We start from the raw sequence: 16,240 nt of genomic DNA on the forward strand, positions 1-16,240 counted from the left end.
CTCTTGCTGTCTTCAAGGTGGCTCAAGGCTGATATCTTGTCTTACCACCCCTCTGCTACTGCCATTCTGCATGCAGAGATCCCCACAGACAGTAGCCTCCTAGCTACTGTTCTGAGTGCCTCCTGTTGTCCTGAGTGCTGGGATTGGGTCAGATGGACCCCTGACCCCTTGCCATGGGCCATAAGCCCAGCCTCTTCATCTATAGGGTCACCTAGAGCAAGCCACTGGGGAAGAATGCTGTTTGGCTACGCCTTTGCCCGCCAAGTTCTGGGATGCCACAGTCTGGAAGAATGGAGAAGGGGCTGAGTTCAGGCGCTGGGGTCCTCTGGGGTCCTTGCCGGCTCCCGCAGACCCACCGCTTGTAAGGATGCCTAGCCCTTCCACAAGTTCCTTCCCCTCCCTAAGTTTGTCCCTCTCTGAACTCCTTACACATGTCACTTCCCTGGGCTGAAGAGACAGAATAAAGCTACATTGCTCTCGGGGAGCCTGGGTGGCTCAGTGAGTTAAGCCTCTGCCTTCAGCTCAGGTCATGATCTCAGGGTCATGGGATTGAGCCCCACATCGGGCTCTCTGCTCAGCGGGGAGCCTGCTTCCCCCCCCCCTCTGCCTGCCTCTCTGCCTCCTGTGACACCTCTCTCTCTGTGTTAAATAAATAAAATCTTTAAAAAAAAAAAGAAAGAAAGAAAAAGTTACATTGCTCTCCTAAGACTGCTGCGGGGGGGGCCTTGGTGCCCCCACAGAAAGGAAGCTGGCTGTGTCTCAGTTTCCCCTACATGTCAAGCTCATGCTAGACAGTCTTGTCAATCCTACCTAATTTCTGCAGCGGGATTCCAACTTGGGGAGGTGAAGTGGGTCCATGCATGCCAGGTGCAGGCTGGGCCCTTGACTGTGCCTCTGGGGGAAGGGTTGTTTCATCATGGCCATCCTTTTTGGCTGCTGCTGGACCAGCGTGTGTTGGAGTGCGGCCAGAGTCTCTGCTCCTGCCACTTGTCCCAGATCCCCAGTCAATACACAGGCACCCTTGCCCCACAACCCTTCCCTTGCCGCTGCCCCCCACCCCAATCCCAACAAAAGGGTGCCTGCTCTCTGGCCAGGGAAGAGCAAGTGTTCAGTATGGAAGGGGCCTTTGGGATCTACTCTATGGACCCTGCACCTTCCAGCCTGGGTTCCGCTGGGGCCGGGGCAGCAGTGTGGAAAGGGTTAATAAGGTACTTGCCTTCTCCTGCCTGGTGATTGTTATTATTAATGGGGACCCCGTGCTGGGAGCTGCTGGTGAGGGCAAAGGTCTTATCCCAGCTCTCTCTCTCCCTAGCTCCCCTCCCTGGCTCCCCAGAGAAAGCTCAGAGCACTGACATCTGAGGGGGAGAGGCCAGCCTTTCCCCAGGGATAGGGCACCGTGTGGGAGCCTGGGTACAGAAAGCAAAATGAATTGTCTGATCTGCAACCTCCGCATGCTCTCATCCTGCACCCCTCCCCCAAGCACTTTTAGGTACCAGAGAGGACAGAGAGGTGGACACAGGAGGTTTCCTCTCTTCCCCAAAGAGCCTCAAAGTGGATGCCAGACAGTGAGAGGGACCTGGTGGCTGGAGAGGAGTGGTGGCTGTACACCGAGCACATCTCAGAATTGCTGAGGAGTGAGCTCTGTGCCTTCATCTCGCTGGATAGAACTAAAGGGGATGGGGAGAGTGACACGGGGACAGAAGGGGCTGGGCTCTGTTCTCTCACTTTCTGACCCTGACCCTGCATCGGGGGCTGCACTGAGTCATCCTTCATGGTCCCCAGGACAGCCCCCTTCCCTGCTTCTACACAGTAGGACGTCCCAGTGAGGTCTTGACAGTGGAAAGATGCCAAGATTCCCAGGGGATCCAAGTGAGGGTCGGGCTGGCACCGGGAGTCAGCGGAATGGTGTGGACTGGGGGCCTGAAGCCAGGCCAGGGACCCAGGGCAGCTAGGGGGAGGATGGAGTGATGCCTAGAGACTTCTGGGAGAGGACAGTGTGTGATATCCTAATCTTGGGCTCACCCTGGGGAAGAAGGTCCAGATGGAAGCTGAAGGGTGGTGTGTGCCTGCCTGGTTCCCTTGGCTTTTCTTCGTTACAGGGCTATCCCCAGAGGGAAAAGGGATTCTGTGTGGGGCTGCCCCTGGCTCACCTAACTGGCTATGAGTACTGGGAAGAAGGACCAGCAGAAGCAGGTTCACCAGCGGACTGCACAGTGCTTGGGGATCCGGGCCTGCACCGAGGTGAACGTTCAGCATTCCTTGCCTCAGGTGCCTTGGAGAAGTGAGCTTGTTTCATATTATATTTACATGTAATGCCCAGTTAGAGCCCCTCAGACCAGGAGAAGTAAAGGGCCACTGATGGAGAGCCCCAGGATTTGAAAGGAAGCCCCACTTCACTTCTTTGGGTGGAAGGAAGGACATAGGACCCCAACCCAGGGGGTGCCTGCTCTGGGATCCAGAACATCACTGCGGGGAGAGGAGACACAGGAGTCCGAGGCCCCAAGAAAGTGTACGCATGGGCAGGTGGAGAGAGGCTGGGGTGTCAGGGGATGGCTGAAGCCCTTCTTTCCTACCCCTTGGTTGCCATCATGCTAGGAGGAGGCCCTAAGGTCACTGCTGGTACCACCCCCCAACTGTGGCTCTGCTCACCCAACCCATGAAGCAGCCCACTGCTCTGCTGGGGGGGCACCACCGCTGTTGGAGGGAAGCCCTGCATCCCGCCCCTCCCTGCTTCTCCAGGGGCCTGGAAGGACAGTGCTGAGCCCACAGAGATGCCCCCAGCCATCTTCCCAGCTGGGCCTTGGTACCTGAGATCCCACATGAAAGGAGCCAAAGTGAAACTCAAGAAACCCTGGGTCACCTCTGCCCAGGATCTGTGCGTGGAGAAGCTGGAGTCATGCCCTGAGAGAACAAAGTGACAAGTTCAAGGCAGATCTCCCGAATTGTGGGGGTTCTGTGTCCCCAATCCCTGAAGCTCCTGCCTACTGGGCAGAGTCCTTGGAGGAAGCCACTGGACTTCACAAACCACCTCCCTCCAAAGGCCAGGACAATCCTCTGCCCCAGCTAAGACTTTCTTCCTGGCCCATTCACCGGAAGCCAAGCCTCAAGGGTCTTGGGCTGGATCCACAATGAAGGCCTGCCCCAGCCCACCCTCGGCCCCGACTGAGTATTCCTAAAGCCAGATCCTTTGCTGCCATTTATGGTTTGAGATAAACCAAGAACCAGAAAAGGATGTGAGGTGAGTGTGGCTCTCTCCTGGTGCATGGAAAGAAGCCCGTTTGTCACACATTCTGCCCCCTCATTGAAAGGACCTCGGTCCACCTGGCCTCTCTAGGCTGGACCCACGGAGTCAGGGAGGGAATCTGCCATTCCGGGGGCTATAGCCCCATCTCCCCCCAAATACAGCTCTAGGAGAGGACATGACCTTGTTGCTTCCTCTGTAGCCCCTCCCACCCACTCCTCCCAGGGCCCTGCCTGGCGTGGGATCCGGGGGGGGGGGGGGGGGGGGTTGCTGTGACATCCTCAAACACAAGCTCTTGTCTTCCTTCCCCTTGGAGAGCTGGTGTTAAAGCAATCCCCTCCTCTAACACACGCCCCTCTTCTCATTTTCTCACTCTGAGAGGCCCCTTTTCTCGGTGTACGCCACAGAACGTGGGTAAGGGCCAGGAAGCATGGCCGCATCTCCAGCCAGGTCTGTCCTCACACAGCACAGACTCACGACTCAGCAAACTTTACTTCAGGCCCCAGGTCAGGTCTCCCAAAAGGCTTCCCCACCAGTCACTTCAGAGTCTTTTTTTTTTTTTTTAATAAAGATTTATTTATTTATTTGACACAGAGAGAGAGAGAGATCGCAAGTAGGCAGAGAGGCAGGCAGAGAGAGGTGGGGGTCGGGTAAGCAGGCTCCCTGCTGAGCAGAGAGCCCAATGTGGGGCTGGATCCCAGGACCCTGAGATCATGACCTGAGCCGAAGGCAGAGGTTTAATCCACTGAGCCACCCAGGCGGCCCACTTCAGAGTCTTCTGCAATCACCACCATATAGACTTCTTCAGGAGGCCCTGTCGTTCCAACCCTCGACTGCCCCCACAGCAACCCTCTCCGGTCACCTGGGCTCCATGCTCTGTCCAATGGCCTCAACCAGGAGTTCAAAGCATAGCTATCAGTTTGAAGGTACCCTCAGGCTTGGTAGGAACTACGTGGACAAAAGTCTTATAGAGCACAGCACCCTTGGGCAGCCTGGTGACCAGATCCACGGCCTCCGCGTTGCTTGGACTGGGCACATAGACCTCCTTCGTATAGCGGACTACTCCCTCCTCCAGGGCATACAGGTACTTCTTCTTCCCCAGCCCCACCTGCAACACAAAGACCAGGTCAGCTGGGCCGACGGCCGGGTGGTCCACCCCAGGACTTCGGGACAAACTTCTCATAAGGCTTCAGGCTCTGGGCCCAACAGGCAGACCAGAGAGCTCTATCTCAAGTTCCCTTTCCTGCTGCCTGGTGCTTCCTGGACATCTACTTCTTTGGTGACTCTATGACAGAAGAGGGGAAAGAAAACTCCAATAGCCAATCCTCGTGGATACTTGGTCCCTGAAGGCTTGTCTCTGGACCCACGTTTGTGCATCTGGCCAAATACCACACCAGACAGATCCCCAAACCAGGCCCAGGAAAATGCCCCTGATCGCTGCCCGCCCCCCAACCAGGAGCTTGCCTCACTTAAAATTAAAAAACACTGTAGTTGTCATAGTAAACAAAACAGGGATCACAGTGATGGCACCAAAACGCAGTGCCTGGCTCTGGAGCCAGAATGTGGGGTTCAAATCCCAGCATCACTACCTACTAACTACTGTGTGCCCTGGGCAAGCTGCATGACTTCACTGTGTCTCGGTTTTCTCATCGGCAAAATGGGGTATTGAGTACTTTTATGGGGTCCCCTTGAGGATTAAGTGAGTTAACCATAAAGCGCTTAGAATGCTGCTTAGCTCAAAACACGTTAGCTTTTATTACTGCTGTCATTATGTTAGCCAGTCCCAAGAGTTAACACACACACACAGTGTCTCCAATTCTAAAAGACAAAGCTACATAAATACAATCAATTCATGTGTAAGTGAGCATTTCTGACATAATTATTAGCTACTTTCAGTCTTTCTATGCCTACCAAAACTGCCAAAAAAGGGGCGGTGGGGGGGACTTAATCCATTACAAAGGAAACTAAACTAACATTTCAGATAATGGGAAGAGTATAGAACAGGGGTGCCTGGGTGGCTCAGTCAGTTAAGTATCCCACTCATATTTGGCTCAAGTCATGGTCTCAGGGTTGTGAGATCGGGCCTCCAAGACTGGCTCCAAGCTAAGGTGGGAGCTCAGTGGGGTGTCTGCTGCTCTTCCTCTCCCTCTGCCCCCAACCCCACCTGCTTGCACACGCACTGGCACACTCTAATAAATAAATCTAAAAAAGAAAGAAAGAAAGTAAATTACAGATCTGCATTAACAAAGAAGCTTCCTACCTCAGAAAGTAATCCTAACTTGCTGAAAACTAAAATCCCTGCCTGATATAGTCCTAATTTCTGGCACATATGCTGAATTCTGTTTTATTAAATTCAAGCTACCTTTCAGCCATCTCATAAGGAATATACTGAAGTTGGTTTCCCAAGATTCAACAAGTATTTCAAATCACTAGGCATCTCCTCCTCTAACAGCTGGGGGTCAGAAAGGAGACCCAAGAGAATCAGGCTGATGCCCCACAAGGCAAAGCACAGTGACTGGGAGTCAGGCAGCCCCAGCACGAACCCCGGTTCTGTCCTGTGGGCCCCCTACTCCCTAAGTCGCTGGCATCTTACCTCGAAAATGGATACCTAGTGATACCTAGTGAATCACTGGGATGGGGTAAGGATGAAATGAGACAATACAGGCCCAGAAAGCAAAACGATGCCTGGCATTTGCTAAGTACCCAATACATACAACTGTTTGGTTATCACCACCACGCTACAGAGAGATGTGGTCCTGGGAAAGAAGAAAGGGGAAAGGGCCACAGAACAACTCACATGGGCACCTGGGTGCCAACGGTAGTGGCGCTGAGTCGCAATGATGTTGCCGGTATGAACGTAGTGACCTAGAAGAGAAGTCCGCAGCACACTGACTGTGGGCCCCAGTGATGGGCAGCACAGCAAACTGCTAAGAAAACATACTGGCCCTTGCTTTCCTGGCCCAGATGCTACACACCAACTTCTAAGCATGGCCCTGGACAAAGCCAATTGCTACATTCTCAGACACAAGCAGCCCCTTATCTCCCTCTGCCAGTCTCCCCCCACCCCAACGCCCCTGCCAGCTTCCTCTCTTCTCTTGCCCAGGTTCACACCTATCTGATCTTCTGCAGGACCCTCTCCCCGCCTAGGTCTTCTCTGTATCCGTACTCTGGAGCCAAGGGCTCTGGCGAGCTACTTGGAGTATAAGACTGGGAGGGTTCATGGTTTCCCTGTTCTGAAAGTAATGCCAGGGACAAGGGACAGTACAGCTGGGAAATAGAAACCAAGGCACACCCTCACCCTCCATTTTCTTGAGGCCAAAGCGTTTGCCTGGTGACTTTCCACCCAAGTTTTTGGAGCTGCCACCTGTCTTCTTGGATGCATATCTGACAGCAAGAGATGCGGCTGGAGCGGGGCTCAGAAGGGCTGTAACTGCAGACAGAACAGAAATGCTGTTCAGAGAGGCTCCCAATCACTCATTCTCTGCCTCGATGGGCCATCTGCTAAGCTGAGAGGTGGCAGGGGGTAGCGGCAGGGGAGGTGAGGAAGATCTGTAAGCAGAAATGCCACTCGACTGTGTTGGTTTTCAGGGAGTGTCTGGAAATCCTTGGCCTTCTCCCACGGCAGGAGACAAATCATTCCTTGTATTGTCCAGGGTGTATGCGCTGCATGAGAAGTGTGTGTGTGGCCGGGGGAGGCAGTGGGTAGTGAAATATTCACGGAAAAAAAAATAAACACCATGTGCCCTGGGTCCTGACACATTCGGTCTTGTTGAGGAGAAACAAACACCACAGAAATACAAGCAAGCAAGAAGACGCCACAGGGCTGCCCGCTTCAGCCTCACTCACCGCATGTCCTCAAGGGTCCAGACACTGTGGAGGGGCTGGACCACAGAGCCCAGCAACAGGACACCCAGAGAGAGAGAGGGTCCTGCTTTGGCGTCACCCACCACTTTCGCGACCATCCACCCATCCCCTGCACACCAAATACTTGTAAACAAAAAGGGCAGCTTCTCTGAGGGTGGCTCCCACAGGCTCTTAGCTAGTTCAGAAGGCTGGACTCTTTCATCAGCAAGCCCACCCAGTGCAGGTCCTGACCAAGAAGACTGACACCCTGCCTTTGACAACTGACCTCTCCATACTCCAAAATGCTCAATGGCATTTCTTTTTAAAAGAAGAGTGAATTAGGGGCGCCTGGGTGGCTTGGTGGATTAAGCCTCTGCCTTTAGCTCAGGTCATGATCTTGGGGTTCTGGGATCGAGCCCCGCATCAGGCTGTCTGCTTGGCGGGGAGCCTGCTTCCCTCTCTTTCTGTGCCTGCCTCTCTGCCTGCTTGTGACCTCTCAGTCAAATAAATAAATAATAATAAAAAAAAAAATCTTAAAAAAAAAAGGAAAGTGAACTAAAATTCATACTAACCAAGATGGAAGCCCCTTGCTATATGACAAGCATAGGGCTGGCAGTCCTTGCTTTCAGCTCTCCAGACTCAGCCATGGTTAATCAGGACTATACCAAAATCTTTAGAGAAGTCTTTTAAGTCTCTGGAGCCTACAGGTTCAGACTTCCTGAAATCAGGTTTCTGAAGTTTTAATGACAGAGAGTAGCTGGCATAAAGGACCAGAAATAAATACTTAGAAAGACATGCTAAATGCCCAGCTCTAGGATCTACCTACCTTTAAATCTATTCATTCGTTCATCCTCTAACTTATTAAGCTGAGAAATGGAGCTTTTATCTACACTCTTTCACAAATCTTTGTTTTTCAGCCTACTCCCCACCCTCCATCTCAGAGGAAATGATGCTACCACCTGTGCAGATGCTCAGGCAGAAATCAAGGAATGATTACAGATTGCTTCCCTTTGCTCATCTCACATATCCAGCTCAGAAGCAAACTCTGGGTTCTATCTCCAAAACAGATCCTAAAACCACCCATTTCCCCCAAGTTCACTGACACTAGCATCTTGGCTAAATCGTGTCTCATGAGGGCTACTACAGCTTCCCATTCATTTCCCTCATTTCCACCCCTACCCCCTTTTAAATTCACATAAGAGCAATGGTTTGCTTCTCAACACGTAAAACTGGCTTATGTCACTCTCTTGCCCCTCATTCTGTTACAGGATTAGGCCTCCTGTCATCCTTTAGGTCTTGTCTTAGATGTTACCTCGTCAAAAGGCTCCCCTGACCACCAACCCCCCAAAAGACACAACACACACACGCTTTTGCGTTCTTTAAAAGCACTTGTCACGATTTACAACCAGTTTATGTGCGTAGTTATTTGGCTTATCCACTAGACAGAACTGGTCCGGGAAATAGAAACTCTCTTCATTTCTGCTGAGATCCCCAACACCTAACCTCACAGTTCTGGCAAAGAGACTTCAATCTGTTGAACCAGCGGGTAAATACCTTTCTGAGCTCTAGTGTGCCAGTATTTATGGATGAAGGGAATCCACGGCGTGGAAGCGGCGTGCCCACGTCACCAAACGCTAGGGAAGCAGCACTTGCGCACGGGGCAAAGAAAGGACACATGCTCCTCGCGCGACCTCCCAGGGCCGGGCCCCCCCCCCCCCCCCCAGATGTGTCACGTGGCCAGTGACAGCTGTCCCTCAAAGCTCGTAGGCAACCCTCCACCGGCCTCTCCCGGCTCCGCGCCCAGGGGCCTACACAGGGAACGGCCTCCCTGCAGGGTCTCCGTTCCGCCTGCACCCCTCGCCCCGCAACAACCACGGCGTTCCGTTACCAGCCGCCCGCGTCCTTAGCGCCAGCGCCGCCGACGCCATGTTTGCCGGACACTCACTTCCGGCCTCAGAAATCTGCTTCCGGTACCGGGCGATCTGCTTCCGGGGCTTGCGCTGCAGTTGAAAGAGTGGCGCGAAGAGTCGCAGGTGAGAGTTGGCGCGGCGGGCGGCGGGCGGCGGGCGGCGGGCGGCGGGCGGCGGGTTGGGCCGGACTTCTGAGCACCGCCCCGCAGGTGATCAGGGCATCTGGGGCTCTGCCGCGCGGTGGGGACGCGCCGGGCTCGTCCGGCAGCCAACCTCGTTTTGCGGGACTCCGGCGAGGTACAGGGAGGTCCCTCCAGACTGGCAGCGTCCTTTACCGAGTGCTTACCGTGGGCTCCGTGCTGTGCTAAGCGCTGTAGATGCACGATTTCAGTTATTTCAAACAATCTTATGAAATAGGTGTTGTTATCATCCCTGTTTTACTAAATTGGAAAGCGAGGTTCAGGGAGGTTACATGGCCCATCCGGGGTCACACCTACAGTGTTTGTGAGCTTTTTTTCGAAGAGCAGTTCTTGTACACGACCCAGCAGTTGGACTTCCAGGTATACATGCAAGAGAATTGAAAACCTTTCCCCACAAAAACCTGCACATGAATGTTCATGGCAGTGCTGAACGGAGAAACAAATGGCAGCCTATCTGTGCGGTGGAATGTTATTCAGCCGTAAAAAACCATGGAGTACTGACACACGCCACAACATAAACGAGCACTGAGAAACATGCTAAGTGAAAGGAGGCAGTCACAAAGGATCACACGCTGTATGATTCTGTTTGTACTAAATATCCAGAACAGGTAAATCCACAAAAAACAGAAGTAGATCTGTGGTTATCAGGAATTGGGGAGGGAGAAGTGAACAAGGACTGCTTAATGGCTATGGGATTTTTTTGGGAGGGGGGGAGTGCTGAGACTATTCCGGAATTAGACAGTGATGCACACGTTTGTGAATAGATTAAAAACTACTGAACTGTACACTTGAAAGAGAAGTTTATGGCATGTGAGTTACATCTCAATTTTTAAAGAAAGGAGGATTTAACATGAGCATTTCAAATGCAGAGATCAATAAGGGGGTGGTGTTGAGTCTTGTTACTACTGCATTAACATTTTCCAGTAGTAATCGCCACTTTGTTTCTAGATCACCTTGACCTGGAAGGGATTTGAGGAGTCCTGTTAGACTGCAGACAACTGAGTTCCAGAGTGCATGGGTTGGGACCATAGCCTGTTTTTCTGTTTCTATATTGTGTGTATTTCCATAAAGTTTGGCCACAGAACACGTCTAAGGGACTGAGTTCAGTACCGCAGTCTGTGTCTCCTCTCTTTTCCTTTTAGGGAGTTAATTGGACAGCACGCATTGATGGCTCTACAGAGGTCATCGCTCTCACTGGATTCCAGTGAGAGCGACTCTGAAGAGTTGCCAACATTTGCCTTCCTGAAGAAGGAACCGTCTTCAACAAAGAGGAGGCAGTCTCAGAGGGAGGAGAAGATTGTTGTGGTTCACACCTCGGATTCTGAAGCCTCCTGTCCTCCATCACCAAGGTTGAAAGATGTACCCCCTACCCCGGACACAGCTGAATCCATCACACAAACAGAGCCAGTGAGGGTGCTAAGCAGTGGAAGTGAGGATGAGGTAGAATTAATTCCCCTGGCCGAGAGGCTTGCATGTAAGTTTTTGACCCGCAAGCCACTGAGCCCTGAGGACTCTAGCTCCCCAGTTAAAAGTGTATGGGATCATCAAAATAGTGAAGGAGGATCCTGTGACTGGAAAAAAGAACCCTTTCCAAAGGTCCCTGATATTGCCCTCCGTGACACCTCAGAGAGATGTGCATCAAATAACAAGGACCCTGCGGGAGACAGTCCATGCCACCAGCTTCCAGCCTTCAAAGCTACCTGCCCTATCCAGAACAACAGCTGGACAAATGCTGAGGTCCCCCCACTTCAGAAGAGAACCAAGCCTAGCCAGGAGGTCCAGAGGAGCAGCTCGCAGGGACGCCAGCCGCGGAGACGAGCAAGCCCAAAGGAACGCACCCTGGAACAACAGGAGAGGACCAAGAAGGCAGCCGTGGCTAACAGGCCGAAAGCTCAGAGGCCTGAGGAATGCCTAAAGCACGTGGTCGTGATGCTGGATCCAGGTCCTCTTAGCATCTGTCTTCATCCCGTGCTGGGGTCCCCACTTTCTGGGCCAACCCCTGACTGCCCCTCTCCCGTCATTTGTTGCAGTGCTTTTACAGATGGAAGGGGGAGGCCAGCTCCTCGGGGCGCTGCAGTCCATGGAGTGCCGGTGTGTGATCGAGGCCCAGGCCGTGCCCTGCAGCATCACCTGGAGGAGAAGGGCTGCGCCAGCTGAGGTAGTAGGTTTCCGGCTGATGTCTCCTCCCCCTTTGAGCTCCCTGATAAATGCCCTTTCATTCTAAAGAATGTTAGTCAGGGTCCCAGCAGGAAAACAACTGGCACACTCAACTTAGGATAATTTGAGGAAGATGTTAGAAAGGAACAGTGTCCTAAAGCGTGGACAGGTTACAGGGCAACTACAAGGGACGACATGGCTTCTCACGGTAATGACAACACCAGCTCAGGATTTCTCCACCTCAGATATAGTTGGCATTTCAGATCGGATAATTCCCTGTTGTGAGGGCTGTTTTGTGTGGTGGAGAATGTCGAGCAGCCTCCCTGGCCTCAGCCCACTCGATGCCGGTGGCACCCTCCTAGTCCTGACACTCCAGAATGTCTACAAGTTGCCAAACGCCCTTGTGGGGAAAAATCGGCCCTGGTAGAAGACCACTAGCATGTTTGTTACCATGCTTAGGCCTGGCGGGATGAGGGGAGGAAGTGGTTACCAGAATCCTGAAGGAGAAACAAATGTAGAGAGGACCCCCTTGAAAGAAGCTTGATCTCCTGTAGAAGAACACAGCAAAGCCTAAGTGACCCATTTCGAGGGAGCTAGGGAAACAACCTCACTCCCCCCTCCCGCTTTCCCTTCCTCCCTCCAGTCTCCTGTTGGGTTTCCCACCCACCGTTCCCACTTGGCCATTTGCACCGGAGGACCTGGTGATGTGGTCTCCTGCAGAGAGCGGAGTGGGAAGAGGGAGAGCAGATCCGCGGGGCAGAAGGAAGATACTCTTCATAGGATGCCTGGTTCTAACTGGGCATGGCAGGCTTGTGCTTGAATCTCGGGCCCCACAGCTTCATGGCTATGACCCTGGGCAGATTATTTCATCTCTTTGTGCCTCACGTGTAACGAGGACACTGTTGCATCCCTCTGGGAGCGCCATGTCAGGGGACTGAGGTAGCCAATTCCGGAGCGCATAGTAGGCACACAGCAAATGTTCTTTCCTTGGCCCTGAGGTTTCTGCAGCTCCTTTGGCTTCCATTCCTCTTATCTATGAATCCAAAATACTCAACCCCTCATTTATAAGGTTCTCTAGATGAAACATTAAGATTTTTTTCCTCTCTCGGGACACCTGGTTGGCACAGGTAGTAGAGCGTGAGGCTCGTGATCTCGTGGTCATGAATTCAGGCCCCCTGTTGGGCATAGAGATTGCTTAAAACAAAATTTTTCCCATCTTATTTGGATCTCATAATTTTTTCAGTAACTTAGGGCAATTGGACGCTTTTTAATTTGGGGTATTAGCAAATCTTTGTATTCATATTGCAGTTACCTTTCAAGGCGCTCCCGCATTCTCCCTCCCGTGTCTGTGGCGGTTCTCCGACACGGAGGGACTTCTCACCCCGCATCACGGGCGGGGAGGCAGGTGGGAGAAGTTGAAAGCTGTGTGAAGGGTCCCAGCCGGTTGGTGGCTGAGCAGGAACTAGAGGCCCTGCTCCTCCCGCTACTCTTGATTGTATTGTGGGTCTTAGCGTTGTATTGTGGGTCTTAGCGTTTGCTTACAGGAACCTAGTGAGAAGACCCTCCCCATGAGCCCTGCTCCCAGTCGCTCCTACCTCTGCGGGCATGTGTCGCAGGAGGCTGCCCCGTGGCGGTGGTGAAGAGGACGGGCTCTCCCAGGCAGCAGCTTCCCTTGTGGCTCTTGTCTTTGTCACATACAACCTGTGTGTCTCTAAGGGCCACTCAGCTCCTAGTCAGCCTCTGCCCTCAAAGGCCAAGTACCTTTTTGCACAAAACCCTCTGGAAATTTCCTCCCCCCCCCCCCATCCCCTATCCAGAGTGCACAGGAACACTGGCAGTTCTCAGCCCATTTCAATTTCCTTTCTTCACTGCCTCTGAGACGTGGCACACCAAGGTTGGACAATTGAGGACTGGGGAAGGACGGGATCACGGGTTATTCTTTTTTGCCACCAGGCTTCATTCCAGAAGGAAAAGAATAATACAAAAACGGGCTTGGCTGATGTGGGTGCGTTTGTTCACCCCGAAGGCCTGGGTCTCTCTCACAGGTGCTGAGCACCTGCTGACTCGCCTCCCTGTGCTGGGTTCCGGGTCCTTTGGCAGGATGGACAGGAAGACTGGGTCGAGGAACCGATGGTCCTGGTGCTGCTCCCGGCAGAAGCGTTTGTGTCCATGGTCCGGAACTTCAAGCAGGTGGGCAGAGCAGGGTGGGCACCTAGGCATGGGACAGAGAGCCACCTCTAGGGACTGGATGTTAACGCAGCATCTGCCCTTCATGCAGGGAAGTGTGGGCGGACCTGAGAAGGGGAAGGAAACACTGCGGAGCTTTGTGACCAACACCACGGCGAGGGCAGCTGGGAAAGCTCTGTCCCTGGTTATTGTGGATCAGGAGAAATGCTTCAGGTTTGAAGCGGTCCTCAAGACTTAGCATGCAAAGGGTCAGCTCCACCAGGGGGACGTTACTTATCCCAGATCTGGGCCCCCCTCTCCAAGCCCTTCTGCCGAGCTCAGCCTGGAGCTGCTGTTCTCTTAACTTCCTCCCCTGTTCTAGTGCTCCAAACTCCTCAAGAAGAAGGAAGCAGGGAGTGGCAGATAGGGAACAGGCCAAGGAGAAGCAGCAGAGACGACCAGAGGCCAGCGCAGGGCATGTGGTGTCCAGAGTAGACGTGGAAGAGGTAAGAACTTCAGTGCTCCTACTCTCATTGAACTCGATTTGCTCTAGATCAGGAGCAAGTGCCCGCTGGACACGCCTTTCTGCCTTTGCACTGAGTAGGAGAGAAGGGGTAGAACAGGGAGCCAAGGGGCTGGGATGCAGTTTCAGCAGGCGTGAGGGAGGAGCCTCAGACAAGCTTCCCTCCACCCCTCCAACCCGTCCTGCTCTTGTGGGGGTAGGCGCTGGTGGATCTGCAGCTGCACACACGAGCCCAGGCCCGACTGGTGCAGACCTGGAAAGAGCTGGCCGACTTCGCATGTGCACTTACCAAGGCTGTGGCTGAGGCGCCCTTCAAGTGAGTGCCATGAAATGCTCGGGCCCCCTGCTGGGCCCCGCTGTGTCCTCTTCCTCTGAGCTCTGCCACCAGCGGTTGTCTGTGAGGCTGGTGCTGGGCAGAGCCAGCCTTGTACTGGGGATGCTGGTGAGGAACCTTCAAGCCCAGTCCCCTTAAAACACACTGCACCAGCTGCTCTGTAAGTTCGTGTCCCGCAGCTGGTGCTGGGTCACCTGTGAGCCAGGTTACCGGGATCCGTCCCCAGTCAAGTCACGATGTTGTAAGTTCTCATAAAACAAACTTTCAGCCTACTGAGCTCTGGGAGTGTTCATGGTCAGAATTAGGGGAATTAGTAGGGGATCTCAGTCTAGTCCAAGTCTCTCATTTTCTACGTACGGGACTAGAAGCCTGAAGACTGCCTTGACTGAGCTCTTAGCAAGTTAAAAGTGGAACCAGACTCCCAGGTGGCCTGACACCCAATCCCTAGTGGCTATCCCTGTGCACACTGCCTCTTGTCCACTAACCCAATGTCAACATGGGAAACAAGCTGGTACCTTTCTGGCACCTTCTCTCTCAATGAGAAGGACGAGATGTCATTTTTAAGGGAACCAGCAACTAGCATGGCTTGGGAACAAAGAGGCGCTCGTGAGGGTCTGTGGAAGGAGGGTGTTTAAGTTACCAGCGAAGGGGACAGGTGGAGTGACGAGTGACTCACAGCTCTTCAACTGCCGTTCACAGGAAGCTTCGAGACCAAACTAGCTTCTCCTTCTGCCTGGAGAGTGACTGGTCTGGAGGGGCAAAGGTGGACCGCACGGGCAGGGGACTAATGCTGGTGTGGAGGAGACAGATTCAGCAGCTGAACCGAGTCAGCCTGGAAATGGCCAGTGCCATCGTGGATGCCTATCCCTCCCCCCAGCTCCTGGTCCAGGTAGGCTACTCCAGTGGTCACCCCCAGCGCCCTGTGGCTTTAGTGGACTCCCCAGGCAGTTTCCGTGGAGGGCACTGGTAGTCAGCAGTGCAGGCCTGCTGAAATCTGAACAGTGACTCAAGGACAGAGGACAGGCTCTCATTCCACCCCACCCCCAAGCTCCTTGCCCCCTTATTGATGCAGGTGTGACTCTGGGTGGTACAGTATTGAGAGGTCATTTGCCACTTTCAGGCTTATAGGCGGTGTCTGTCGGAGCAAGAACGTCAGAATTTGCTCGCAGACATACAGGTACGCCGTGGGGAAGGTGTGACTGCTACGTCCCGCCGGGTTGGACCAGAGCTATCCAGGCGCGTCTACCTTCAGATGACCGCTCTGCAGCCAGATCTCTCTTTAGACGGTGCAGACTGAGGCCAGCCCTGGGGAAGCTGGAGATTTCCACCTCACTCAGCTCGGAAGAGGACTATGGGAAGAAGCTGGAAGCACAAGCCTGGGTCGGGCTCACAAGAGACTCCTTCCCGAGTGTCAGAATCTGCAGAGTCTCCCTGACATCTTGGCACAGGCGGCTGAGATCTTGCGTTCACCTTCACAAGTATGGACTGTCCCTCTCCCAGGGAAACTCCATTGCTGTGCACAAGTCACCCTACCTCAGCAGCCCTCCAAACACAAAGGAACAAAGACAGACCACTCAGACACGTATTTAATAACTGTAGAAATCCACAAGAACCTCAGCTTCAAATCTCGAGATCACGAGGGAACTTCCCTCAGTGGGCTGGCTGGAGGGAGCCAGGTGTGCCCTGCCGCCCTCTCACCCAGCCCCCCTGCTTGGGGGTCTGATTCCTGGGCTGACTCCCCATCCTCTTCATCTCATCTCACATACTATCTATTTTGTTTCAATAAAGCATTTGTACCAATGGCTCTGGAGCTTGGAGGAAGACTAAGGAATGTGTAGTGATTTCTGAGTAAGGTGTGGGTCCCTG

General features: G+C 53.3%; 2 protein-coding genes across 3 annotated transcripts; one reads left to right on the plus strand and one right to left on the minus strand.

Moving 5' to 3' along the window:
* Positions 1-3,790: 3,790 nt before the first annotated feature.
* MRPL27 (mitochondrial ribosomal protein L27) lies at positions 3,791-9,050 on the minus strand. The gene is made up of 4 exons (XM_059380292.1): positions 8,973-9,050; positions 6,540-6,671; positions 6,039-6,106; positions 3,791-4,349 (listed from the first exon to the last, which is right to left on the minus strand). Exons 1-4 carry the CDS (start codon positions 9,010-9,012, stop codon positions 4,143-4,145), a joined length of 447 nt encoding a protein of 148 aa, XP_059236275.1. The 5' UTR covers positions 9,013-9,050; the 3' UTR covers positions 3,791-4,142.
* A 22-nt stretch (positions 9,051-9,072) lies between these two features.
* On the plus strand, positions 9,073-16,233 carry EME1 (essential meiotic structure-specific endonuclease 1). 2 transcript variants are annotated; one of them, XM_059380293.1, is made up of 10 exons: positions 9,073-9,117; positions 10,337-11,136; positions 11,225-11,352; positions 13,452-13,541; positions 13,630-13,751; positions 13,900-14,023; positions 14,241-14,356; positions 15,074-15,263; positions 15,495-15,551; positions 15,658-16,233. In XM_059380293.1, exons 2-10 carry the CDS (start codon positions 10,362-10,364, stop codon positions 16,210-16,212), a joined length of 2,157 nt encoding a protein of 718 aa, XP_059236276.1. In that variant the 5' UTR covers positions 9,073-9,117; positions 10,337-10,361; the 3' UTR covers positions 16,213-16,233. The 2 variants fall into 2 exon arrangements, with proteins under 2 accessions (XP_059236276.1, XP_059236277.1); XM_059380294.1 differs by having other exon boundaries at positions 15,495-15,755.
* Positions 16,234-16,240: the final 7 nt, after the last annotated feature.

The sequence above is a fragment of the Mustela nigripes genome, chromosome 16 (genome assembly GCF_022355385.1).
Source record: "Mustela nigripes isolate SB6536 chromosome 16, MUSNIG.SB6536, whole genome shotgun sequence".
NCBI lineage: Eukaryota > Metazoa > Chordata > Mammalia > Carnivora > Mustelidae > Mustela > Mustela nigripes.

Excerpts from the sequence above, each read along its gene's own strand:
- EME1 (XM_059380293.1), top strand. The coding sequence starts at position 10,362 with ATGGCTCTACAGAGGTCATCGCTCTCACTGGATTCCAGTGAGAGCGAC. Across the intron at positions 14,357-15,073 it reads GTGGCTGAGGCGCCCTTCAA|GAAGCTTCGAGACCAAACTA; the intron begins GTGAGTGCCATG and ends TGCCGTTCACAG. Across the intron at positions 15,264-15,494 it reads CCCCCCAGCTCCTGGTCCAG|GCTTATAGGCGGTGTCTGTC; the intron begins GTAGGCTACTCC and ends TGCCACTTTCAG.
- MRPL27 (XM_059380292.1), bottom strand. The coding sequence starts at position 9,012 with ATGGCGTCGGCGGCGCTGGCGCTAAGGACGCGGGCGGCTG. Across the intron at positions 6,672-8,972 it reads GCTAAGGACGCGGGCGGCTG|TTACAGCCCTTCTGAGCCCC; the intron begins GTAACGGAACGC and ends TTCTGTCTGCAG. Across the intron at positions 4,350-6,038 it reads GTTGGCACCCAGGTGCCCAT|GTGGGGCTGGGGAAGAAGAA; the intron begins GTGAGTTGTTCT and ends TTTGTGTTGCAG.